Source organism: Leishmania mexicana, chromosome 8 (assembly GCF_000234665.1).
Source record: "Leishmania mexicana MHOM/GT/2001/U1103 complete genome, chromosome 8".
In the NCBI taxonomy this organism is placed as follows: Eukaryota; Euglenozoa; class Kinetoplastea; order Trypanosomatida; family Trypanosomatidae; genus Leishmania; species Leishmania mexicana.
The window spans coordinates 169,378-193,342 of record NC_018312.1 but is presented as its reverse complement, the minus strand read 5'-3'; the positions used below and the strand labels follow the sequence as shown (position 1 = coordinate 193,342).

The 23,965-nt window shown below is 53.5% G+C and overlaps 7 protein-coding genes across 7 annotated transcripts; all 7 read right to left on the bottom strand.

Annotated features, from left to right (window-relative positions):
* Positions 1 to 5,055: 5,055 nt before the first annotated feature.
* Positions 5,056 to 6,294, bottom strand: LMXM_08_29_2290 (hypothetical protein, unknown function; the record flags this gene model as incomplete). The annotated part of the gene is made up of 1 exon (XM_003872280.1): positions 5,056 to 6,294. The coding sequence occupies one exon, from the start codon at positions 6,292 to 6,294 to the stop codon at positions 5,056 to 5,058; it is 1,239 nt and encodes a 412-aa protein (XP_003872329.1).
* Positions 6,295 to 9,373: 3,079 nt separating this feature from the next.
* LMXM_08_29_2300 (cysteine peptidase, Clan CA, family C19,putative) lies at positions 9,374 to 11,620 on the bottom strand (the record flags this gene model as incomplete). Its single annotated transcript, XM_003872279.1, has 1 exon — positions 9,374 to 11,620. One exon carries the CDS (start codon positions 11,618 to 11,620, stop codon positions 9,374 to 9,376), a length of 2,247 nt encoding a protein of 748 aa, XP_003872328.1.
* A 2,859-nt stretch (positions 11,621 to 14,479) lies between these two features.
* Positions 14,480 to 15,283, bottom strand: LMXM_08_29_2310 (enoyl-CoA hydratase/isomerase-like protein; the record flags this gene model as incomplete). The annotated part of the gene is made up of 1 exon (XM_003872278.1): positions 14,480 to 15,283. One exon carries the CDS (start codon positions 15,281 to 15,283, stop codon positions 14,480 to 14,482), a length of 804 nt encoding a protein of 267 aa, XP_003872327.1.
* Positions 15,284 to 17,800: 2,517 nt separating this feature from the next.
* Positions 17,801 to 18,919, bottom strand: LMXM_08_29_2320 (putative mitogen activated protein kinase; the record flags this gene model as incomplete). Its single annotated transcript, XM_003872277.1, has 1 exon — positions 17,801 to 18,919. The coding sequence occupies one exon, from the start codon at positions 18,917 to 18,919 to the stop codon at positions 17,801 to 17,803; it is 1,119 nt and encodes a 372-aa protein (XP_003872326.1).
* Positions 18,920 to 19,500: 581 nt separating this feature from the next.
* LMXM_08_29_2330 (conserved hypothetical protein) lies at positions 19,501 to 20,607 on the bottom strand (the record flags this gene model as incomplete). The annotated part of the gene is made up of 1 exon (XM_003872276.1): positions 19,501 to 20,607. One exon carries the CDS (start codon positions 20,605 to 20,607, stop codon positions 19,501 to 19,503), a length of 1,107 nt encoding a protein of 368 aa, XP_003872325.1.
* A 392-nt stretch (positions 20,608 to 20,999) lies between these two features.
* Positions 21,000 to 21,554, bottom strand: LMXM_08_29_2340 (conserved hypothetical protein; the record flags this gene model as incomplete). The annotated part of the gene is made up of 1 exon (XM_003872275.1): positions 21,000 to 21,554. One exon carries the CDS (start codon positions 21,552 to 21,554, stop codon positions 21,000 to 21,002), a length of 555 nt encoding a protein of 184 aa, XP_003872324.1.
* A 400-nt stretch (positions 21,555 to 21,954) lies between these two features.
* Positions 21,955 to 22,575, bottom strand: LMXM_08_29_2350 (conserved hypothetical protein; the record flags this gene model as incomplete). The annotated part of the gene is made up of 1 exon (XM_003872274.1): positions 21,955 to 22,575. One exon carries the CDS (start codon positions 22,573 to 22,575, stop codon positions 21,955 to 21,957), a length of 621 nt encoding a protein of 206 aa, XP_003872323.1.
* Positions 22,576 to 23,965: the final 1,390 nt, after the last annotated feature.

Sequence of the window (23,965 nt, the reverse complement as noted above, 5' to 3'; positions counted from 1 at the left end):
ACGAGAGCAAATAAACGCCGATCCGTGATTGGCGTAAGGCCCATATAAAAGGAAAACAAACGAAGAGCCCCACCGCACCACACCAAAAAAAGAAAAGATAGACATGCAGAAGCTAACGAGGGAAGGACATAGAACACATGCAAAACGAGGAAGGAAACCACTGTCAGCCGCTCTAGTAGTCGATGGCTGCCGTAAAGCGAGAAAAAGAAACGCGACGGGTGATTGAGGGGCAGAGAAAGGGGGGGAGTGTGACAGGTGAATGAGTCGCCATATGACCTTCAGCACAAAGACAATGTCCCGGTGAGTACTTTTACAACCCCTCCCTTCACATCCACAGAAACGCAGACACACACACCACACACACACCACGCCGCACTATCATCCATATGGCTGTTCTCTCTCCTCGATGTGCAGGCGCGGGCGACAAACGCGTGTACGCACGTGTATGCTTCTGAATATGCCGAGAAGTAAATCTCGGTGCACGACTTCGTCGCAGGAGTCATCAAACAGTGCATGTTTAACCAGGAAAGGAGTGAGAGCACAACGAGAAGGGGGGTTGAGTGAAATAGCCGGTACAGTGGCGTGCGCCGACCGCTGTTTTGACACGAAGAAAAAAATAAATTAAGGAGAGACACTGGTTAATAGATAACCTGAAAAACGAAAATGGGGGGGAGGGAATAGAGGCGAAGAAACAGAGCAGCGTTGCTATTGCTTTCATAAGCTCAGCTGGTCCGTCATGTCTTTTCATCTTTGGTTGTACACCTGAATATGCGCAGGACGGCAGTACGGCAGCAAACATCAAACATAACACGAAGGCGAAACAAGAACACACACACACGAGAACAGAAAAAACAGACATATTGTGAGAGGCTCACACGAATTTACAAAAAGCATTATGCCTTACCCACGTGCCCCTAGCACTCCTTCAAGAGAGCGGAGGAAGAGGGGGGCCACGCTGTATTAGTGAAACGTAGGAGGGTGGGAAGGTTTAGAGACCCTCTTACTGTGGATATATGTGTGTCGTCGTGTCTTGGCTGCGGTGGATGACTCTCCCCCCGCTCGCAGAGTCACGGGATCAGAAGAAGGTAGGAACAGAAGGAGCTCTGTCAGCACAACGCTATCCACAGACACGCACACGCACACGCACACACACACACATACACATACGCATACGCACACGCACACGCAGCTTTTTGACCGACAGTCCCACGAGCAAATGAGACGCTCGCAGACACAAAAAAAGCGGCCCAGTTTACTGAGAAGCGAAGACAGAGCAAACAGAGGAAGACATCCAACGCACGACAAGGTGTGCAGACATGAAAGATGCAGCAGAGGAAGAAAGTACAAAGTCGATTCGGCTGAAGGAGCGAACGAAAAAAAAAAACGGAGAAATGCATGAGTGAGAAGAGCCACACATGTTCACAAGAAGGCTCTACGGGTAATGGGCGTGGCAGACAGGCGTACATGGGAGAGAGGCGGCAGACAAGCCACCGAAGGTGCAGAGCAAAAGAAAAACAAAATGACAAGGTAGGGAAGGAGGTAACCTCGAAAAGGTCACCGAGGGAGGGGAGGGGATGGGACAACACAAGACAAAAGACGCAAAAACAAGAAGAAGAGCAGCGCTCCGAAAAAAAAGCAAGCGTGTCTAAACACAGACACAAAAATAACGAACACATACACACAAAAAAAAGGAAAAACAGAAAAAAAGAGCGGCTGTTGTAGTCCTCCTCTTCCTTCGCAAGATTTCTCCCTCCTCGTGATTGACACGTTGTGCTCTCGTGTTATTGTCTTCCTGTCTTGCCAGCTCGACCTCTCGCTCATCATTATGATGGTTCGGTTCACCTACGCAGTAGCGCGTGTATTTATGTGTGGTGTGTATATGGGAGGGTGTCTTTGCATGACGGAAGAGAGAGAGGACCTTCCTGTCACACAGCGCAGCCACCAAGAAAAGACCAGGTGCCTGGAAGAGAGATGAAGGGCTCCTGTCACGCAGCACCGCAAAGGACATATGAGCGTTTTGACGTCAGTGGTAGTTCTAGTGTCATGTGACTGTGCGGAAAACACCCAACAACTCAAGAATCAAACAAAGGAGGGTTCGTACAGAGCGGGGGATAGAAAAAAAAGAAAAACGATCATATTAACAGGCATCGTAGCAAAGAGCTGCGCTTGCGTTAGCTAAGCGGCTGCACGCCAGTGGAGCAAAAAAAAGGGGAACTTAGAAAGGGGGTGATTGTGAGCCAAAGCTGCACCGTCAGTCTGATACTCGAAATGTGACGCGAAAACGTCCGAGTCGACAACCGCGCACTTTCTGCCTTCCTGACAACTTGTATAGAGAACTCGCCTTTTTACCACTTCTCTCAGAGTCCGGTCCAGCTACCCGTCCTTTCCTCGTCCAAACGTGGTTTCCCTCAGTTCTTCTGCGCCATCTCGCGCACTGACGGATGCCAGTTTATGACAACCACGAACAAGTGTACGTCCCTTCCTGTATCTAAAGAACACACGCGCGCGCCACTTGTTATCGCCACAACATCGAAAAAAAGAAAAACTGTGAAGACGTAAAAAACAAGCGATCACGCATTCGGTCATTTTTTTTACCTCTCATCACCAGCGTGCCCATCTCTCTCCCCCTCTCTCTGCCATACAACATGAGTGAAACCTCACGCAACCCACCCCACGGCCTGCCGCAGGCCCCATCGTGTGGTGCAATGCAGCGCTAGACACACGCTTTACAACAATGTAGAATCAGTCATCTCTGCAACGAATACTGCTCGTCCCGCATCGAAGACCGTCTTACAGTAGCCCCCATCATACCGGTCGCCACCGGGTGCATCTCCCGTGCGATCGCGCAGGCCGCCTCCGCCATCAGGCAGTGAGGCTCGGGTAAGGGACGCTCATGCCACGCGGACACATCGCCTATCATGTGAATGGTACAAGCGTGCTCACTGTCGCAGGCGGCTTCAACACAACCCCAATCCAGGACCTCACCACCGAAACTAGCAGCGATGCATCGCTCTGACCTCCCGCCATGTCGAAGGTGCTTGACCCTGTCACCACGAGAAGTGGCTCGGCGTTGGCAGGGATAGGGGGAGGGGCTGCTTGGCTTCCCCACACAGAGAGTGGGGGTGTACTGGACCCTGAGATACCACGCTAAGGTATCCCCCCAGCATCAGGGGGTTGGTCATCTAGAGGAGCACGGCGAGCGAGGAGTCCTTCATCGAGCACAGACAATGAAAATAGACGAAAGAGACGCGAGTGCTGCCGTGCGTGAGGAGACAACCGTGCACGGAGGAGAAAGTGCTATTCTACTTATGGGGTGATATCATTCTGGTACGTACATCATGATGTAAAATAGAAGACAGCAAAACAGCGATTAACGATCAAAGCACTTCGGTGCTTCTCTGCGTGCGCTGCCGTGCCTGTGTCTATGAGAGAGTGATTGGGGGAGGGGGTCAGTAGGTGCTTGTTGAGAGGGTGCGCACGCCAAAGAAAACGTTGGGCGTCATAGCGGACAAAAGGGCGGGCGGTTGGCAGTATAGGCGGCGTATCGTGGGGAAAGATAGCGTGCTTCGGGGTGGGGTGGAGGGGGGCGGAGGCTGTACATCTTCCCCCCTTCCCTCCCTCCCCCTTCGTCGCCCCTCTGTAGCCCCTCGACGCCCGACACTGCCACACTACAGCCAAGAAGACGATCAGCAGCGACGCAGTGGAACAGCACATACAAGAAAAAAAGAAGGAAAGAGGCGAGGCGGCGACAAGAACGAAGAAAGATGGCGCGAGGTGAAGCACAAAAAAGGAAACAACCCAAGACACACACACACACACAAGGCGGAACATGCGGTGGAAAGAGGGAGGCAATAATGCCAGGTGGAGAGAGAGGGAGAGAGAAAGCAGCACAGATGCACACACGTAACAACAGACATGTACCATAACCCTGACAGGAGGCGGAGGAGATACAGGGCAGTAAAATCACCATGTGCAACCAACGGCAACGGCATTGAAAGAAAAAAAGGGAGGGGAGGGAGAAGGAGAAGGGTAAAAGAGAACAGAGGCGAGTTCGCGGAATGCACTGTGAAAGAGGGGAGGGGGGAGAGTGGCAGAAGAGGAATGCGGAAGCAAAGTAAAAAGTGACGGAAAAAGATCGTGCTGGCGTAGGGAAGGGGGGAAGAGGAGAGGGGGAGAGAGTGGTGAACGAGAGTGTACGACGACATGGCATACAAAGCAGATGGAAGGAAGGAGAAGGGAGGAAGAGGAGCAAGGGCTTCCTCCTCCCCTTCCACCCCTCCCCCGAGGCAAACATGAAACATAGTTCAACGAGAAACCGAAAGAGGATGTGACTCAGCGCGAGGACATTAAAACGAAAACAAAAAAGCGCCCACACACGCACACAAACGAAAACCCAAACAGAGAAGAAAAGCATGCAAGAGAGGGAGAAGAAACTCTCACGGGGGGTAGTGCAATCGAAAAAGACAAAGAAAACGCACATGCACGCATATATATGTATACATCGACCCAGCAGCACAACGAGAGGAAAGTAAAAAAAGAAGAAAGAAACGGGTGGGGAGCATACCTCAACACACGAAAGGTGCGCGCTAACGTACACACTCATGCCCACATGAGCCGCCGCTCGCCATGTGATGGGGAAAAAGTGAGGGGAGGAGGAGGGGGAAGAAAAAAAAGCAGCGAATGGGCGAGCGAGGGGGAAAGAGGAAGAGGGGAGGCGGCAGAGGGTTACAACTGTGGCGAAAAAACGCAACACGCACACACAGACGAGCATATGGTCAAACCACGGCAAATGTGGGAAGGAAGAAAAAAAACAAGACATCCCTGTCAAAGCAGAAAAGACGAGGTGGGGAGTACAGACAAAGGGGTTTATGGATTCATCTAAGACGTAAGGTTCAGCGCAACACAGCACCGACTCTGTCCATTCTGCAGACACGTACAAGCCCAGCGCCTTGCCGAAAGGAGTAGGGGGATAACAAGCGACATTTCGGTCCCCGCGGAAAACACTAGCTCACCAACTCCGCTGCAGTGGCGTGCCGCACGTCACAACACGTCCGACTACGAACGCGGAAGCTTGCCCCACCGCGGACAGGGCAGGGCTAGTGGTGGGATGATGGGGTCGAGGGGCACGTTTGGTAACAGGCAGCTTCCTACGGGCTCTGGTGCAGAGAAATTTCGTACACCAAGGGCCGCAGGCTGCATGCCGTCTGGCGAGCCGCCCGCTGCCCCTGTCGTGCCCCCGGCGCGCGCGGGCGACGTCCTGGTTGGGGCCGCTTCCGGGGAGGCAAGAAAGGAGTTGGGGCAGTGACTCTGTGAACCCATGGCGGCCGACGTGGCAAAAGGCTGCTGCGTTGGAGACTGTAGCGAGGCCGCGTCGGCACCCGAAGTGCTCTCACGCGGTGCCATCGTCGGCTTTCCCGAGGCGCTCGATAGCATGGGCACGGCCGCGGCAGGCGGCCAGGGCTGGCTGGCGAAGGGGACAAAGGACGTCTGAGACACCGAATACGCGAGAAGCGGAGCAGGTGAGCCAGACTCCACCACGTATGCGAAGTTTCCACCCGCGGAGGGTCCCTGTGAGGTGGGAGAGGTGAGCTGCAGAGGTGAAATAAGCTGGGTAGTCGTCGAGGGCGGGTGATGGGAAGAGCCGCTCTGCATGGCCGCGGCAGGCACTGCCGCGGTCTGATACGGGTAGAAGGGGCTCATCGAAGTCGTCGGGGCGGGACCAGAGATTAGCATGAGCCTCTGCCTCGCTGGCGAGGTGGCTGCTGCGCTCGATGCGGTAAAGGGTTGCGAAGGAGAGTGGGCCTGCAACACGAATGATTGCTGCAACATCTGTGGCTGCGTGGCATGCAGGGGTGTGTTAGCCTGCGAGAACCCTGGCTGCGTTTCGGGGTATCGTGAGAAAGACGTCGCTGTGCCACTGCCCATCCGAGCAGGATCGTACGAGATGTTAGACGGCGGCTGTGGGGGCTGCATTAAGTTCACAAGAGAAACGGACGCGGCGGTGGTGGCTGGGGTGCCGATGGTAGCCGCGGTGGATGGCTCTCCGGTCTTGTGGTTCGCCGAGTGAATCCCCAGCAGCTGCGAATTGGAGAACTCTGTTGTGCTGTTGGAAGCCGATGGGGTCCCGGACACACGTGAGGGATAAGGCGGCGTCAGATACAAAATGTTGCCCTCAGGCCGGGGCCCATGTGGCACCTGGGCAGAGTCCGCGGCAGAAGCGTACGGAAACGGGATAGAGGCGCTACTCGTGTTCGGATCGATGAAGACCCTTCGTAGATCGTATGGATTAAACATGGACAGGAGGACGAAACGGTGAAGAATGACGCGCTGCCCACGCTTACCAACACTCACAGCACCCACGCGAGGAAGAGTACTGAAAGTGCGCACGAAAAAAAACGAAGACAACGAAGGCAGCCCCTACAACAACAATGAAACAGGCGCAAATCGCACACGCACACACTCACGGGAAACCGCACAGAAGACAAGAAGGAAACAGAGACGACGCGGCGGCCGTAGCAGCGACCCTCTAACACTTTTTCAGCCTGGCCTGCTCTATCTAGAAGAAGCCGCTCTACAGGAATCTGACGCGAAGAGATCGACAGAGAACAACAAGAGAAGTAGAAAATGAGGAAGGAAACGAGAGCAGGGGAAAGAGAAAGAAGAAACGAAGAAAGAGAGCAGCAGCCACCGCGCGGTAAAAAGACAAGCCACCACGACGGCACGCAAAAGAGCTGCCGCGTGATTCGGAATCTTCGTGGGATCGGGGTCTCTGTAGGTGGAAACCGCAGGTGTGCGCACCTCTTTCTCACAGTGAATCACTACTTCTTTTTCTTTCCTTGCTCTCTCACTTGCCTATCGCAGCTTTGTATTTTTCTGGTTCGATATGTTTTTCCCGCTACATAAACGCTAGAAAACGTGTGTGTATATATATATGACAATATGGAGAAGCGGCAAAAGGTGAGATGAAGGGGGGAGGGGGGCACACCACCATATCAATGACAGCACAGATAGATGGGGTGTGCGTGTGGACACTTCCTTTCCTTCGCCAGCGTGAGAGAGAGGGGGGAGAGATGGAAAAGGGGGAGAGAAAGTGAGACCGAGTCTGTGAGCGAGCCAGCATATTCGTGTACATCGAACCGACTTCTGTGGGGGTGCGATCGCGCCGCTTACATCGAGATCATAGCGGTAAGAACGGAATGCGTCTTTTTCACAAAGCCATCAATAAGCGTATATGTTGTGTTGATGTTCTGACGAAAGTGCGGTACAATCTGTCCTCCCAGCTTCCTGTCTCAGCGGGCAAAGATATGAAGGGGGTCGGATGAGCGGGATTTACTCTGAAGGCACGAACAGCAGAGATAGCAAGGGAGAAGGGGCCCCTAAGGCCACTGTGGCCCCCGATCAAAGAAAATGGAAACTAGACGTAGCCGTGAAAGGTAGTAGAGAGACTCTGCTTCCACTGGAGAAACAAAGGAGAAGTCGATCGTGCCCCGATCTCGTCGCACCGCGATGTCCCCAGAAAAGAGCACTAACAAGAACAAAGGGAGGAAAGCCATAGTCTTTCCGCAGGGGCTGGTGCGCCCACCTGCTGGATTAGGAGAGAAAAAAAAAGTAAGGAGGAGAGCGCGCGGGAGTTTGACGTCGGCATTCAGTGCCCCAGGCAACGCCTTCGCCACGCTGAAGTAAAGGTGTACTGTATACAAGGGATCCGCCGAGGCCGACAAAGTCAAGGTCAGATTAAGAGAAAAAAAAGCAAGCCACAACGGCCCACAGAGGGGGTTGTCCAGTTGGACACGAGACAGGAAAAGGAAATGGAAGAGGTACACGGCAAAGAGAGAGCACACACACACACCTGTTGCGTAAGCACTGTAGCACGGCGTACTCTGTTATGGTTTGCCTGTCCTCTGTCTCTCTCTCGTACTTTGCACACTTGCCCGTTTGTCTTCCTATGCTCCTGGTCCCCCCCCTCCCCCTGTGGATGCTCCCGCTAGTATCGGAATGCGTGGGTATCACAGATTCGTGCGTGTGATTGGGGAATCACGCACGACAGGAAGAGAGGGCAGTTGAACGGTAGACAAGACGAAAAGTCGAACGATAACAGTGAAACAAACGATAGCAAAGCAACTTGATGACGCCAGAAACGAACGAAAGGACCGAGGAGCTGCGCCCACAGCGGTGGTCAGCAGATGGAAAACCGAATGAGCGTGGGCGCGGGCTTGTTTCCTTGGCTTGTTGGTATCTGACAAGTGGGAGAGAAGAAAAACATATGTTCAAAGAGCAGAGGGGCGTGTGCACAGGTGTGTAGAAGCGCCTGCCTGCTTGGTGTGGACGTTGCACGGTCTTGCTGGAGTGCCCACGTCAGTGTGTGTGTGTGTGAGATGGGTAAAAAAAAGGTGGGTAGAGTCAGTTGTAATTTGCATCCCTGCTTGCCGCTCTCTTTGTTGGTCCTCCGCTAGTTCGCTGTGTGGGATGGGAAGACGGGGCGGAGGGAAGAGGGCGGCGGTGGCCACTGTTCGTACGCTCTTTTCTTCTTCGTTTTCGCAAAGGTTTGCGGAGGAGAGAGGGAGGTTGTGCGGTGAGAAAGGGAAGTGTTGGGGGTGAGAGCGGCAGTGATGCGCGGCACGCACAAATAGAAGGAGCGAGAGAGAGCAAAGCGCGTCAGAAAGGGCACTTGAAGGCACAGAAGGCTGGCAAGCCGTGCTACCCGTCTTCTGACTTCTGATAGTGGTGTCGGTGGGTGTGCATATACCTCGACGGACCAGGACCTCAAAAGCGTGTGTAACTAGCTGTGGTCTTCACGCCGGAGGTAGATACTTCAGTACAAATAGAGGTGATAGAGAGGCGCAAAAGAGGTGGGGGCGTCGCTCGCGGAGCTCATGGGCTCTGGCACAGAGTCCGCCCCTGCCCTCCCGAGTCATCTCTGCTGACGTCAGCGCGTTTTCGGTGGCTCTGCGAGCCCCGAAGGTATGGATATTGCTTTCTTCCCCCGATAGAGGGGAAAGGAGGAGTACAATAGATGGCGGAAACTCTCTGCGGGGCCTGGAAAACGCGTGGAGGCGCAGACGACGAAAACGAAGCCACAACAAGTAGAGAAAATGCACCAAAACAGAAGGCAGACAACGAGAAACGTGAGAGCCACAAAGCATCACATGATGAGCAAAAGGGATGGAGGAGCGACACAGCGTGATGGCGGGGGGAGCTGTAATCGAGCACAGCACCGCGCGATGTCCGGGAGAAAGCTCTCTTGCCGTGCACACATACATATATACACGCACCGGCGCAGCACTCGGGCCGATGAATTTCACCCACGCACGTGCCAATAGTGGATTGTACTCGTCGAACAGGTAAAAGAGAAGGACGTGAGAGTCAAAATGTCTTACGCCTTGCGTTGGAAAAAGTACAGCGACGCCAGGGAGAAGGGCGGGTTCTGCGACTCACCTACCTTTTCATCATTGAACAGGAGCCACTTGCCCGTCGCGGCATCCTTAATGTGGCAAACGTAATGCCCCGTCCGCGCACTCGCGCCCATGTGGCTGATCATCGCTGTGAGCTCGTATGAAGCGGCCCCATCGGTAGCCGGTTTCGGAGCGCTCACTGAAGTAGCGTTGTGGGTTGGGGCCAAATACTGCTTCTGCTCCTCGGCGTGTAACGGTGGCGCGGCCTTGATCTCGTCGGCGATATGCGGATGGCTGAATATGTAGTCAATGGCGAGCTCAACGTTCATGTTCGTCTGTAAGAGGGCGTAGCGCGCGACGTCCATCTCGATCCCCATGCTAACCACCGATACCAGTGCCACCTCATCTACTTCCTGCGGCGGAGCGGGAGCGTGGGCATCTACCCTAGGTTGTCGTGCAGGGGAGGCTGACGAAGCAGGCATCAGCACCTCACCCGGCTGCAGCCCAGTCCCGCGGTAAGCCTCCAGAACGAGCTCTTGCGGTACCTCCACATATGCATCCATTTTCTTTGTGCTGCGGGTAGTCATGTCGAAGTACGTGCGGCGAATGTACACTGGCAGAACATCTGGAAAGCTGGCGAGACGGGTGACGGTGTAGTACACGGCCGATTCAAGGCATGCCTCGCACCGGCACTCGATGCCGCTCGGCGAGGTGGCTGCTTGCAGGCAGGCCTCCAGCGAGCACCGGGGCCGTATCGCGTTCATCTCCTCCTCGCTTGCAGCAGCCGCAACAGACGAGGCCGACACTGGATCAATCGGGATCGGCAAGGATAGGCATTTGTCCGTCTCGTACGTGTAACGCACTCGCTGGCACTTGCTGCACTGCATACGCTGCTCAATCACCATCTCCATGATATCAGACGGGTGAATCTGCTGCTGCACATTGCCGGCACTGGTGCTCCCGCTGCTGTTGAGGTGCACGTGCCGCTGCATCTCTGTCAGTAGGTAAAGCAGGTACTCCTGAGCATCCTGCTGGGCGCCGGTGGAGAACTCAGGGTGCTGGTGGGCGTACACCTTCTTGAAGAGGCGGGGGCAAATGCCGTTGGTGAGCTCGTGACCTTCGCGGCTGAACTCACCGGAGAGCAAGCCGGCTGCCACGCGCTCTGTTTGGCAGTGGTGGCAGTTGTACGGATTCGCGCTGCACTGCGCCTGATGCGGGGATGACTTGGCCGGAAAGAAGGAGTGCTGGAACGGGCCCAGCGACATAAGGCACTGCACAACGGATGCGATGTAGCAGCTGTTGCCGATATTCTCGATGCCAGTGTGGCCTGGGCCGTAGGATGGCGTCAAGGACACGCCGGCCTCCGTGATCTTGTTGAAGTCAAACTGCGAGGAGTAGTCGTACTCGAGCTCGCCCATCGTCTTGGCGGTCTTCTTGGCAGTTTGTACGTCAATGCCGAAGTGTGCCATGTGGGCTTCGAAGTGTACGTCATCAACGTCATCGTCGCAGGCGTAGCAATAATAGTCGGCGCCCTGCGCGGTGATGGTCCCAAGCTTGACACACGCCGGGTGTCCTGTCAGCTCATAGTGCTGTAGTGCATGACCCTGGCCGCCTGCCTCGGGACGAGGGCAACCGATTGCACCGCACGTGACGCACATCCAGTTGTTCACGTGGCATCCGCACATCTCCACGGAGCAGATGTCGTCGGAAGTCGGTGGACAAACAGCGAAAGGGCTCGCCAGCTGTTCGAGGCACACCAGGTGAGGGCACTGCGGCTTCTGCAGCCGGCCCACACCGCCATCAGCTGTGCTATCCTGCGCGCCTGGCTCCGGTGCGTTGATGATGCCGCTGTACGCCTCCACAGCCAGGTCCGGTATTTGCGCAAACTGAACCTGGCAATCCGCGCAGCACACGGCCGTCTCATACTCCGCGGGGGCCACTACACCAAGGTAATTCACATCCTTCACCTCCTCCATTTCCTTTGCAGGGAGCTTCTTGACGGTTGTGTACATGGCGTGCGCCCCGTGCACCCCCATGTGTTTCTCCAGGTGCTCACAGCACAGACCCGTGTGGCATGCCATACATACATAGACCCCGTCGCCTTGACGGCACGTGCGGCAGCAGTACGCGCACTCGTCGCGGTGCACTGTCTTTCCGGGGAACGGGGTCACTATGGCAGAGTCACTCCACGCATGAGGACACGCCTCCTGCGTCACAGGGAACGGCATCGTGCGCGTTCGAGCTAGGGGCGCCACTGGTAATACACACACACACGCCAAGACGGGGATGAACACACGATAAATGTAAAAGAATTTGGCTGCAAAGGTGGAAGAAGGGTGGAGGGGGGAGGGCGCGAGTGTGGCAAGTAAGGAGAAAATGTGTTTCGGCAGCACACACACACACGAGAGAAGAACCGAAAACAGAATGTTAAAGATGTAAATGCTGCCACGTGCGACACCCACGCTGAGAGAAAGAGAAGGAAACAGAACGATTGACAGCGACGCAGCGGCAAAGGCGGCATGGAGGAATCACGTGACCCGGGAAAGGAGGCGGAGACGCCTTGCATCACTGTGGGGGAGAGGGGGCATGAGGGTGTGAAGGTAAGAGGGTCTACTGATGCCCGAAAAGGGTAGAGCACATACATAGTCAACAGACACACACAGACGAGATGGTGAGCACTCACGCCTATACAACTGGAGGGAGAGTCGTTCCCGCCGCCCTCTCCCTGCGGTATATTCTTCTCCCTTTGCACTTCCTTTAACCATTTGCGTGGTGGTTACCAAAATGCGAGCAACCAAAAAGGGTAAGAAGATTTTACTTTTCTCAACACAGCCATCATTCTCTGCCATAGAACGTGAATTCGCTCTACCCACCGGGCCTGCCGCAAGCCCCATCCGCGACCTGCGAAGCAGCGCTAGGCACACCCGTTACACCAATGCGCCGACCCACTCATCTCAGCAGCGGCACACGCCTCAAGCGCTACCCACCCACCCCCGCATCGCGGGTCGCCGCCCAGTGCATCTCCCCGCGGTGGCACCCAGGCGCCCCACACCAGCAGGCAGTGTGAGGCCCGGGGGTGGGAGACGTACGCGTCGCGCTGACACTTCGCCCATCACATGGGCGGCACACGGGCGCATTCGCTGTCGCAGGTCGCCCCGACGCAGCGCCGTGTACGACCTGGCCGCCGACATCCGTCGCGGCAAACCACTCTGGCCTCCCCACGTCGTAGGCACTTGACCCCCTGTCACCACCAGAGGTGGCTCGGCATTGGCAGAGGTAGAGGGGCTGCACGGCTTCCCCACACAGAGTGTGAGGGGTGTACTGGACCCTGGAATACCAAGCACTGATCTGTCCCCCCGCGTCACCGGGTGGAGAGAGAAGAAAGAGAACAACAGCAAAAAAAGGAACGCAGAACGCAGACGCTTGCAGCAATAGGCGATGGGTGCTTACAGGACGTGCGAGCACGTGAGTCATCGAGAAAGGAGGAAAGACGAAAAGCCCTTCAGGGCAATGGTATGCGAAGCAAGAGAGGAGGCAACAGAAGACATCCGGTAGCGAAATCAGGTGAGGGGGGATAGAGGGAAGGAATTGAGGTGAGAAGGGGTAAAACAGCGAACGACAAAAACAGATAGAGAGAGGGCGTTCGAACGTGTGCATGAGAAAAAGGAAAACGGAATGTAAAGGCCTACGAAAAGAGAGCGTCGGGGCCGGGGGAGGCCATGAATAGACATCACCGCCACGAAGGGGAGTTTCTATGTTGTTTGTTTCGCTAACAAAGTACTCAAACAGAACAGAAGAAAAAAGAGAGGGAATTGGTGTGAGAGCACAGAGCGAAGAAAGGCGCAACTTGTGAGAAGTGAAAGGAGCAGCCGTGGTGCGTGGCGCATAAAGGAGGAGGAGGGAGTGGAACGGGTTTCCTGGTGGGAGTCACTGTGATCCTACACTAAACGCACAAGCAGGTGACGTGAAGATGATTGAATAGGGAGTTGGAGAGGAAGGCAACGTGTACATGTATGCCCTCTCTTCTCCCGGACTCCCAAACTCCATCCCGCGCCTCTCGCTGGGTCCCCTTCAGGTCTGTTTGGCACCTCTCCCCTCTGAGTGTGTGCGATAGAAGAGAGACAAGCACAGAGAGAAACAAATGCGTGCTGGAGAATGTGGTTTGCGCACTGTGGGAAGGCGTGCATAAGATATTTTGGGATTCACATTCTTGTGCATGAGGAGGGGGAAGAGGTACACGTAGCTTGCCCCGGTCAGAAAGGGACCCTGCGAGACAGGCGTACGCGCCCATGCAGGCAGTAGGCAAGGTACGTCACCCTCTGCCCCTTCCCACTCTTCTTTTCTTCACACGCAACTACAAACCGAAACAACGAAACATCACGCTCGGTGAGAGAGCAAGCGGAGAACATGTGTGCAGGTGAGTCAGATGGAGTTCATCGACCCAAACAGTGAAGTAACAAACCGGAGAAGATCGCAGCGAACAAGATAGTCCCAGTACATCAGCTACACAAGCAAGGGAGGTGAGAGAGGCCCTTTACTGTGCACGGGCTGGGGGATGGCGAGGGAGGGGAAAAAGAAAAGGAGCGAGGAACAACGTGAACGTTTTGGGTAAAAAGGTGGCGCACAAAACAGAGAAACCACAAAGAACGAAAGGGCTAAGGGAGAAGGCGCTGAGCGACGCATCCAACAGACAAAGGGGTAACACAAGAACAACAGAAAAAAACCACAATAATAAGCTAAATAAAACAACACTAAGGAACCAGGCAGGGGAGTGGCGCAATCATACGATCACATTCTCCTGATGCCTTTCTTCCACTGTTCATCTCTGAGGCGGAGCCAACAAAGAGGGGAATGCTGAACTTCCACAGTCCCCATCGTCTCCTTGTCTGCTGCACGTCCTGATGGACCCTCTCCTTTCTTTCGTCTGTTTCTCACTTCCGTTGACCACCACCACCACCCCTCGCTCACCGCGCTGTTCGCTACCCTCGAGGAAAGTGAAGTTGGGCACGCTTGCCGCCCTCACCCCCAACCTACCTGAAGGGAGCAGGGAGAATAGAGTGTGCCCGAGTGTAAAACGGGGAAGCACTTCACTTGTTTTGAAACTGAGGTGCGCGCTTCTCCACAAACGCGGTCATGCCCTCCTTCCTGTCGTGAGTAGAGAAGGTGGAGTTGAAAACCATAGACTCGTACGCCAAACCAGCCGCGAGCAACGTCTCCTGCGACTCGTTCACTGCCATCTTGGCCAGCCTCACGGCAATCTGGCTGTAACTTGCGATCTTCTCCGCCATGAACATGGCCGTCGGCATCAGCTCCTCGTGTTTCACCACGCGCGACACGATCCCCGCGCGCTCCGCTTCGGCCGCCGTGTACGTGTTGCCCAAGAGAACCCACTCCATCGCACGAGCCTTGCCAATCATGCGCGTCAGACGCTGCGTGCCGCCCAGCCCTGGGATGGTGGCCAGCTTAATCTCGGGCTGTCCAAACTTCGCCTCCTCGCTTGCGACAATGATGTCGCAGGACATGGCCAGCTCACACCCACCACCGAGAGCGAAACCGTTGACCGCCGCAATGATTGGCTTGCCGATGGTACGGATGCGGGTCAATGCTTGAAAGTCGCTTGACAGGACGCCCTCGGAAAAGGTGCGATCCTTCATAGACTTAATATCAGCCCCCGCGACGAATGCGCGACCTTCACCTGTGATGATGAACGCGGAGCACGAGTGGTCCTTGTCGTACTTTTCCAAGTTTTCCATGAGGCTCTCCGACACAGCCCTGTTGAGGGCATTAAGTTGAGTGGGGCGGTTGATAGTTAACGTGACCACGGGGCCAACCTGACACACCTTCACCACAGGCTGCGCGGCGCAGCGAATCAGGTGGGAGTAGCGGAACATCACCGGGCGGGGGGATGAGGAAGCGAAAGACACTCAATTAAGCGTAGCGGAAAATGCGGGGGAGGGAACGGAGGGAGTCGAAGCAGGCTTACGTGGACTTGCTAAAAAAGAAGCTTTGCACGTGCGTCAGCCTTCGGTAGGTGTGAAAGGTAAGGAGGGAGATAGGGTGAGCAAAGCGAGAGAGAGGGACTAGAAAATCAATGAGGGAAGAAAAACAAGCGTGTCAACGGCAGGTGCTAAAGGGAGAAAAGGGACAGAGAAGCGCAAAGAAGAAGTCGAGTGAGTACAGCAGCAGTGAGGAGACACGCAGGGGGTAGGGAGGATGGGTGGAGAAGGGTGGAGAGATGTCCCGTTGGACGTGCGCAGGCGCACAGATGCAAGTACTCCACGAAAGTGGAGAACGTGCGACTGACCGAATGGAGCACCGCTCTTATTAACCTCTTCGCTGGGGTCAAGGTCAGCTTCGTTGGGCGAAGGCAACTGGCGAGAAGAAAATAAGGTTCCCGCAGGTACAGGGCGTGGGTCCCCATCCTCTCCTCCTTTCAAATGCGCACACACTCGCGGCTAACAACTCACAGTGGAGGGTCGGGAGGCAGAACGGTGCGCAGGGTGGGGGAGAGGCAATGAGGAAGAAGGGATTTTCTCACCGTATGCGTGTGTGTGTGTGTGCCTCTTGCATGTTGAGTGTTGTGTCTGCTGAGCTACTCAGAGCGAATCAAGGACAAAGCGAAAGCGAAAACACACAGACATAAACAGACACACGCGTCGACACACAACGACAGCCACGTCAGAAAAATAAAAGAAACAGCCACGCAAATAGAAAAAAAAACTCCAACGGAGAAGAGGGTAAGAGGCACAGCGAAAGAGAGACACACACGCACGCACACAGACGTACCATAGACCAAAAAAAAAATCGGGGGGAGAAAACCTTATATATATATATATATATGTATGCTTGTCTCTATGTGCGGAAGTGGGAGGGGGGAGAGGTCAAAGAAAAGGAGGAGGACATCCAAAGATAAGAGGGGCCAAAAAGGGGGAAAAAAGAACACGAGAGGGAGAGAGAGGAGACACATGTTCCACGAAGTGAAAGTGTAAAGGCCTTGACATCTTTTTGTTTGTTTTCGTTTTTGTTACGGTCTCTTTCGGGGAGGAGGGGAATAAGGCAAAGTACGGAAAAAAAGGTGCCGAAGACAGAACAGGCAAGGAGAGGACGGGAAAGAAAATGAAGGGAGAAACGAAGGGAGGGAAAAGCAGAAGAAACGACGAAAAAAAAAGAGACCGGTTCATACATCCGATCTGAACGAGAGGAGAGGGAAGGGGGGAGAGGGTGAGCCGGTTCAAGCCACCAGCTCAGGAAAGCCTCCCTGCCCTGTTCCATAAAACACAAAAAGGGGGAGGAGAGAACGGCAGTCACGTCCTTTTGCGTTCCCTTGGCATCCTACAAGAAACGCGCCTGTAGGAGTGTGCGTAGGGTTTCTTTTTGTTGTTGGTGCTGCTTCTGCCCTCACGTTATGCGTTTCCCAATCCTGCTCTTCTCCCGGTCTTCCGTCATGCGTTTGATGTGAGCTGTAGTGTACACAGAAACGGCCCCATGCTGTGCCAGGAGCCCGACGTAGGTGAAGGAGAAAGGGAGGGGAGCAACCAAAAAAAGGACAACAGCAAACATGTAGAGAACAATACTGCATGGTACGCCTACATAATTCCTCGGCGAACGCACCGTGCGTGGAGCTTGACACAACGCGCCTTTCGTCCTCGTATGTAAAAGGTGTTCGTGTGCTTCAACGCCTCAAAACGGAAAAGGGGGGCATGAGGGTGTATAACCTCGAAGGTCTGATTGTGAAAGATCGAGAGGGAGAAGGGAAGAAGGTAAAACCGAAACAAAATCACAGGCGAAAAAGGCAAAACAACGCATCGTCATCATGCTGTAACAACAGACACACTCGCGTATGTCACCCCCTTCCCCCTTTGCCTCTCCCCAGCCACGCGAGGGTATAGAAAGGGTAGGCAGGGAGGAAGGGAAGTGAAGGATGGAACCTGTACGCCAATATTAGACAAAAATGTAAAGCAGAACAAAAAGAACCTCCGCGAAAAAGCACAAAAGCCTTACTCCGGTATTCAACACACACGCACGCAGTGGAGTGTGACAGGATCGCGAGAAACAACACGGAGGGGGTGAGTGGTCGCATTGGAAGAGAGGTGCGCTTCATGTGAGCACACACGTGGCAGAGAGTGTATGTCATACCTGTGTGAATCTGCTGCCTTGTACGTGGCATTGCTGCAGCGGCCCTTCGTAGTAAAGAACAAAAAATAATGAAAAGCCGAGTCATAAATAGCAGACTAGAACACAACATAGGAGTAGGACAAGTCCATGCAAAAGAGAACGACGAAAAAAAAGGAAAGCAAGTGAAGAATAAAAAGCAGCCAACATTGAATAAAAGTGCTGCACACCACCCTTTCTTGTAAGAGGGAAGCAGATATGAGACAGAAGTGAAGGAGCTACATCACTCTCCGCCACTACAACACCATCTTATCAAGCTGTGCCTTTACATCATTCTCCAGAGACTCCTGTGATCGAGCCACTTCCTTCTCCTTCTGTGCGTTGTTATTGATGAGGCGGGTCATCTGCTCCACTGCCATCTTGACCATCGCCACAGCACTTTCGGTGGTTATCCCATCGAAGAATTGGTGCTGAAGCAACTCTGCGCAGGTTGGGCGGGCGTCCGGGTCACGCTCGAGGCACTGCTTCACAAAGTCTTTCACGTCGTCGGAAAACGCGTCGGACGTAGGAAGCGTCGGTGTACTTCCGTTGGCCATCTTGCCGAGCAGCTGGTAGAGATTCATCTCCTCCGGCGGCGCCCAGGGGTTCTTGCCGGTGACAGCACCGATCATGGTGAGTCCCAGTGACCAGACATCACTGCTAAAGCCGTACATGCCTTGCTCCAACCTCTCGGGGGCCATGAAGCACATGGTGCCAACGTACGTTGACGAAACAGCAAGCGTTTGAATCAGCTTCGACACACCAAAGTCAGCAATCTTCACGTGGCCAGTTTCGCTGATGAGCAGGTTGCTCGGCTTCAGGTCACGGTGCAGCACACGCTTCACATCATGCAGGTAAACCAGGCCAGACACCACCTGGAAGAAGACTGCCTTCAAGAGTGCCTCGTTGAGCCCACCCCAAAACAGTCCGAGGTCCTTCACTGTGTACGGCATCCACTCCATCGGGATCACAATTGCGTCGTCTTCGGCATCCCAAAAGGCGCCGTAGTTGTTCATCACATACGGAGAATCGCCGCGGGCCATGAAAACCTGCAGCTCACGGTCCACCTCGTCCCTATGCGCCTTGGACGAGATGGGAATACGCTTTAAGGCAATCGATGTACCATTTTTGAGGCGCGCGAAAAAGACGTCGCCGCTTGCTCCAGCGCCGACGTTACGCTTCGATGAGTAGTCAATGTCATCCTTCTTCACAGTGCTCGGCAACTCGCGGCCGTCTTTTGTGTACATACCGGCCTCATTGAAGAGGAACGCGCGGAACTGCAGAGAGTTGTTGCTGTTGATTTGATAAGACTTCGAGTCCTGCTGGAACTTCTCCACAACTGCCGCATCCAGCGCGAGAGCGGGTCGATTCTTCATTGCTATTAAAATGAAGTTATTATCGTTGCTTCTTGTAATCGCCAATGTAGTGATAAGAAACCCTGTTTATTCTGCAGCCGTTTTTATTATTAAAGAGAAGGAGAAAAGAAAAGAAATTCTGAGAAGCAACGACAAAACAACAACACAATCGTGCATTGTTGCGAAGAGGGGAGCTGTCGTTTCTCGTTGGAGTTGCGCGCGATATGTAGGTTCAGACCGCGTCCTCAGCACTTGCCCGACTGGTTCACGCGAAGCGCAGGAAAAAAGAGTAGCACAGACATCTTAATCAACACCCCCGGAAAGTCAAGAGGGACCTTGCGTTCGAACACATACAGTGAAAGATACAAGTAAAGGGACAGCCTCCCCAAGTGCTTCGTGTTGGGAGATGGCCGTGGCTTCACACGGCATCAGAGGGCAGACAAGCAAAGCGTTTTCATTTTCGAAACGAGTGTGAAGCAAGCAAGTACATAGCGATAGGGTGACGAGTCAGTAAAGATACACTAAGGGAGAGCACAAAGACTGCACACAAACCAAAAAGCAATAAACGCGGCGGAACCGCGTCATGGCTCTCAGGATCTTCCTCAGTGAAACAAATCGTCGAGATTCACAGACCCGCGGCCTGGCCCTTCAGTTGGTGAGCTTACCCTAGCAGATGGGCCCGCTGGAGATGAAGTAACAAGAGGAAACGACGCCCCTGGTGAGACATCTGCACCTCCACTAAAAAGATCTGTCTCAGTGTTGGTCGCCACACCTGCCGCAGTGGCTGCTGCTCTCTGCTCTTGCAAAATCCTTCGTTTCTCCTCTGACAACTGATGAGACACTTTCTGCGAGTTCTTTATGGATAGAAGGTGCGCTGCAATCGCCTTACCAGTTGTCGATAGCTCGCTGAAAAGCTGACCGAGTTGCACAAAAAAGACGTTGGACGACGCCCAGCCGGTCATCGACGACTGTTCAAGAGCAAAATGAGTTGCCGTCATGGCATTTCCGAGAGAATCAATGTACTTCCGACCAAGACTCTCTAGCGCCTCCGATTCCTTCACGCAGTTGAGTTCTGCGTATCGTACAGCCGGGTCTTCCCTGGACGTGGAGCGGGACATGGCGTGCATCATTTCGCTCTCCCTCATCTGAAGGCGACGACGCTGGCGGTCAAAGTCTGTGAGTGCAGCCGCCACATTGCACGACGTGTCTGTGTTCACTTTCTCGATCTCCTTTATGGCAGTGCGTGTCACATCCACGCACGTGGTTTTTGAGGTGCTGAAGTCATCAAGAAACCCTTTTAACTGACTGCTGGCTTCGCGAATCTGCCGGAAATATTGTCCCAGCTGCGGGACATCTGAGCCGCTGACATTGGCGCGACCGTCGACTTCCATGTCACAACAACAATGAAACTGCTCAAGCGTACCCAGCAGCCGGTCGACTTTTTGCACTAACTTCGCGGTCGACTCAGTAATTCCTTCGAAGTCGTCGACAAGCTGCAGCAAGCAGCGGCGAGTCTCATTTACAGCTGCGGAGCGCTTCTCGTATTCTTCATCCCTAGTGCGCTCGAACACGCCGAAAAGCGACAGAAGGGATAGTTTTCCTGTGGTTACCAGATGCTGCAAGCCGTTCGCGCCCCTGAACCTCTCCAGTGATGTACCAAGTGTGTAAAGCAGGTCCTGTATGCCACGTGTAGTTTGCTGAAGATTCATTGTATCTAATTGTGGCGCGCTTAGCAAGATATACTGGAAAGATGAAGGGCCTCTACTCTACTTTGCAGATGTAATTGTTTCCTATTTTCCTTGTCTAGCGAGAAGCAGCAGAAGATGCAAAAAGTGCAGAGCATATACAACAGTTGAGATGACGAGCCAAACGAGCCCGACTACAGGGAAAGAGAAGATCAAGAGCAGCTGCTGACCGATACCTGCTCGCAAAGTGCTGTCGACCAAGTTGCCTGTACACATGTTGCCCAGCAAACATCTAAGGTGATAGAGTTCCAGGCTCCTTAACATATCCTCGCTGAGACACCAAGAGGAAAACTTGCCTTTTGTTTTTCACCTTTCTTGCGTTAACTCTCATGTTGTTTAGTGCCGTATTGCAGCGTTTAGTCCGCCTCGACCGCCAGGAACGGGTTCTGATAAATTGTATCAAGAGCCTCAGTGACCTCCATCACATCTTCAGGATCTGAAGAAAAGCTCTCTGTGAAGAAGGCAAAAAGCGAGTCAGTGCGCGCGCGCTCGGTGCCAGACTTCCACTTAACTGGATGCAGAGTGGTCGTTTTCATGTCCGTGTCGACCTCTCGTGAGATCTCGCCCTCCTCGACAAACATGTTCTGACGGAAGGTAAAGATGATCTTCCGGTAGAGCTTATTCTCGCTGATACGGGTCACCACTTGAAAATCTGTGACAGCGCGAATAATCTTAGGATCAATGGTGCCGTTCAGCAGCGCCGAGATAGGTGTCTCAGGAGACGACAGCACACCGGACCAAAAGTTGGTGACACTCTTGAGAAGCTCACGGCGCTCCATCAGGAGAGGCTCCATCTTGCTGCGGTACTCGAGGCGCAGGGCAGTTGTCTCCTCATCACACTTGCAATCAATGCTCGCCAAGTCATCAGTGAACTTTGAGATCGCCTGCGCGGCACCTTGCGAAAGTTCCATTGCGGCCAAATGAAAAAGAAGAGGGGGCTCGATATCAGGTTGTTTTCAGCTTTGGGTGAAGAAAAAGGTGAGTGGAGGGCGGCACAGAAGAATAGTCCGAACGCAAAGTGTGGCAGGAAGCACAAGCAGCATAACTAGTAGACAGAAGCACGTGAAGTCATCAGTTTCTTTTCTCCGGGCTTCACCTCATCAATGGCGAACACATATCGAGCCTATAGTTGCGAGTCTCGTTGATTTCATATCGTCAGCTAGATACGCCTTCGACGAAAGTCATTTGACCTAGTTTACAAGACTGACCAATCAAGCGCGTCTTGCCTTTAGCTTTGTTTCTCTTAGTGCACTAGAAGACGTTGGAAATGAAACTCGAAGGATAAGAGTGTGAATAAGCTCTCGGAGCAGCTCAGATACGCTTGGCGCACGCAACACCAATTTTACAGGCAAGTCGAATGCCATTGTAGAGAAGCGGATAGGCAGGAGCTTGATCAGCACCGTTCTGTTCCCCTAGCTCTTGGTGATGCTTCTCTTCATCTCTAAACTTCACAATGTAGTTTTTAACATCCGCCCAGGCCTCCTTCTCGGCCTCACTCTCTTTGATATCCGAGCACTTGTCCTCGAGCACCTCGAGCTCGCGGAGCTGATCGTTATAGTGGTTGAAAATAGTGGTTTCAACAGCTGCGTGGCAGCACATCATCGCGTTCTTACCTAGAGCCGCCGTCCCAGAACCCAATACAAATGCTCCAAGTTTAAAAAGGGGATCAAGCGAAGTGGTCCGCACTCCGTGCCGCTCGGCAAGCTCCGACATCACTCGCTGGTGCACAAGTTCGTCGTCCAGGATTTCTCGCGTGATTGGGTACGCATCGTCCAGTGGCGACATCCACTCAAGTTGGTGCCTCGCAATACGCACAGCGGCCACCTCACCCGCATGATCGACGCGGACAACTTCATCAATCTTCTGTTGCTTCAAAGGAATCGCAAAGACGGGCCCGAGGACCACCAGCGACGGATGGAAAAGAGATTTCATTGAAAATGACTGTGCATTGTTGCTGAAAAAAAAAAGATAAGGATGAAATGGCAGAGAGTAATAATGAGTGAAAGCAGCACCACAGTTGAGGAAAGAAGGATTGTGACAGTGAGTAGAGGCGAGTGATTCTTTCACAGCAGGTTAGGGTCAGCGTGTAGCGAGTTAGCGGGCACTCCAAAGCCCTGTTGCCATACTGCGGCGAAGCAGTACCTGTGCAGGGCATGGCAGCAGCTGCGACTACCTGTGCCTCTTTTTCCGAGGATAACCGCACAGGAGCATCACCTCAAGTAAAGAGGAGCTGTTCGCGCTGTCGCTACGAATATCAATCAAACGTGTGTATCAAGAAAGGCAAAGTCTTCCTGCCACCTCACTCGCCTCCCCCTCCCTTTTGAAATGAGAAAGCGCACAACGCAGAGGAGAGGCAAGGGCTTGTGCTTGCTGGTCTACAGTTTTCCGCAATTGCAAACAAGGCAGGTGTTAAGAGAATGCAGACGTGATCGGGGGGGGGGTCATAGTGCCAATGGCAATGCAAGTTTATTTAACGGTGTTCACAGTCTTTTTAAACGCGACACAAACTGCCCCATGTGCCCCTCCCTTAGTGTTTCATTCGCATGTTCAACTAAGAAGCAAGGTTATCGCCCCCAGAACAGCAGGAACAAGAGTGGACAAAGGGTGCTATCCAAGTCTAGCTTCTGATGTGGATAGTGGCAGATTCTGTCAGTCGCTTTTTCCTTTTCAAGAAAGCTCTTCGCCGACGAAGACAGTGAAATACTAGTGAAGAGAACCATACATTGTCGTTGACAAAAGGGGATAGCAACTTTGAAGGTTGCAACCAGGCACCTCCGTGGAAAGCCTTTTTGTTTTGAGTGCAGAAAGACGGATGCCATGTCTGTAACACCAACCGTCGATGCCTGTGAACGGCTTCCGCTGTGAGACCTTGTAACTCTGTGTTCTTCTAATCAGAGCGGTCTTTGCAGTTCCAAGTTCAAGAGCCCTGAGGGCTTTGCCTTGCTAATCAGCGAGGCTTTCCATTATCTGAGACCATCTGTTCGGCAATTTTCGATTGAGCAGCTTGCTCCTCACCCGCGAAAAAAAAATGCAAAAGAAAACACTGTCATCCAGAGTGTAGCAGGCCTGGTGATTGCCCGTGGTAGCTATGGGACCTTGTTTGTGGCTCCAAGAAAAATACCCTATCCACACAGCAGTATGTTCAAAGTGAGCTCTTATGACATCCTTACCCCTGTGAATGAGATGTTGGCGCATTTTGACGAATGCACACCGTCTCGCCGGTTGTCTGCTAGTTACAGAGACACATACATGTATACTTATATGCAGATGAGCGTGTAAAAAATGTTTACTTCTCAGTCTATGCATATAGACGTAATCTTCA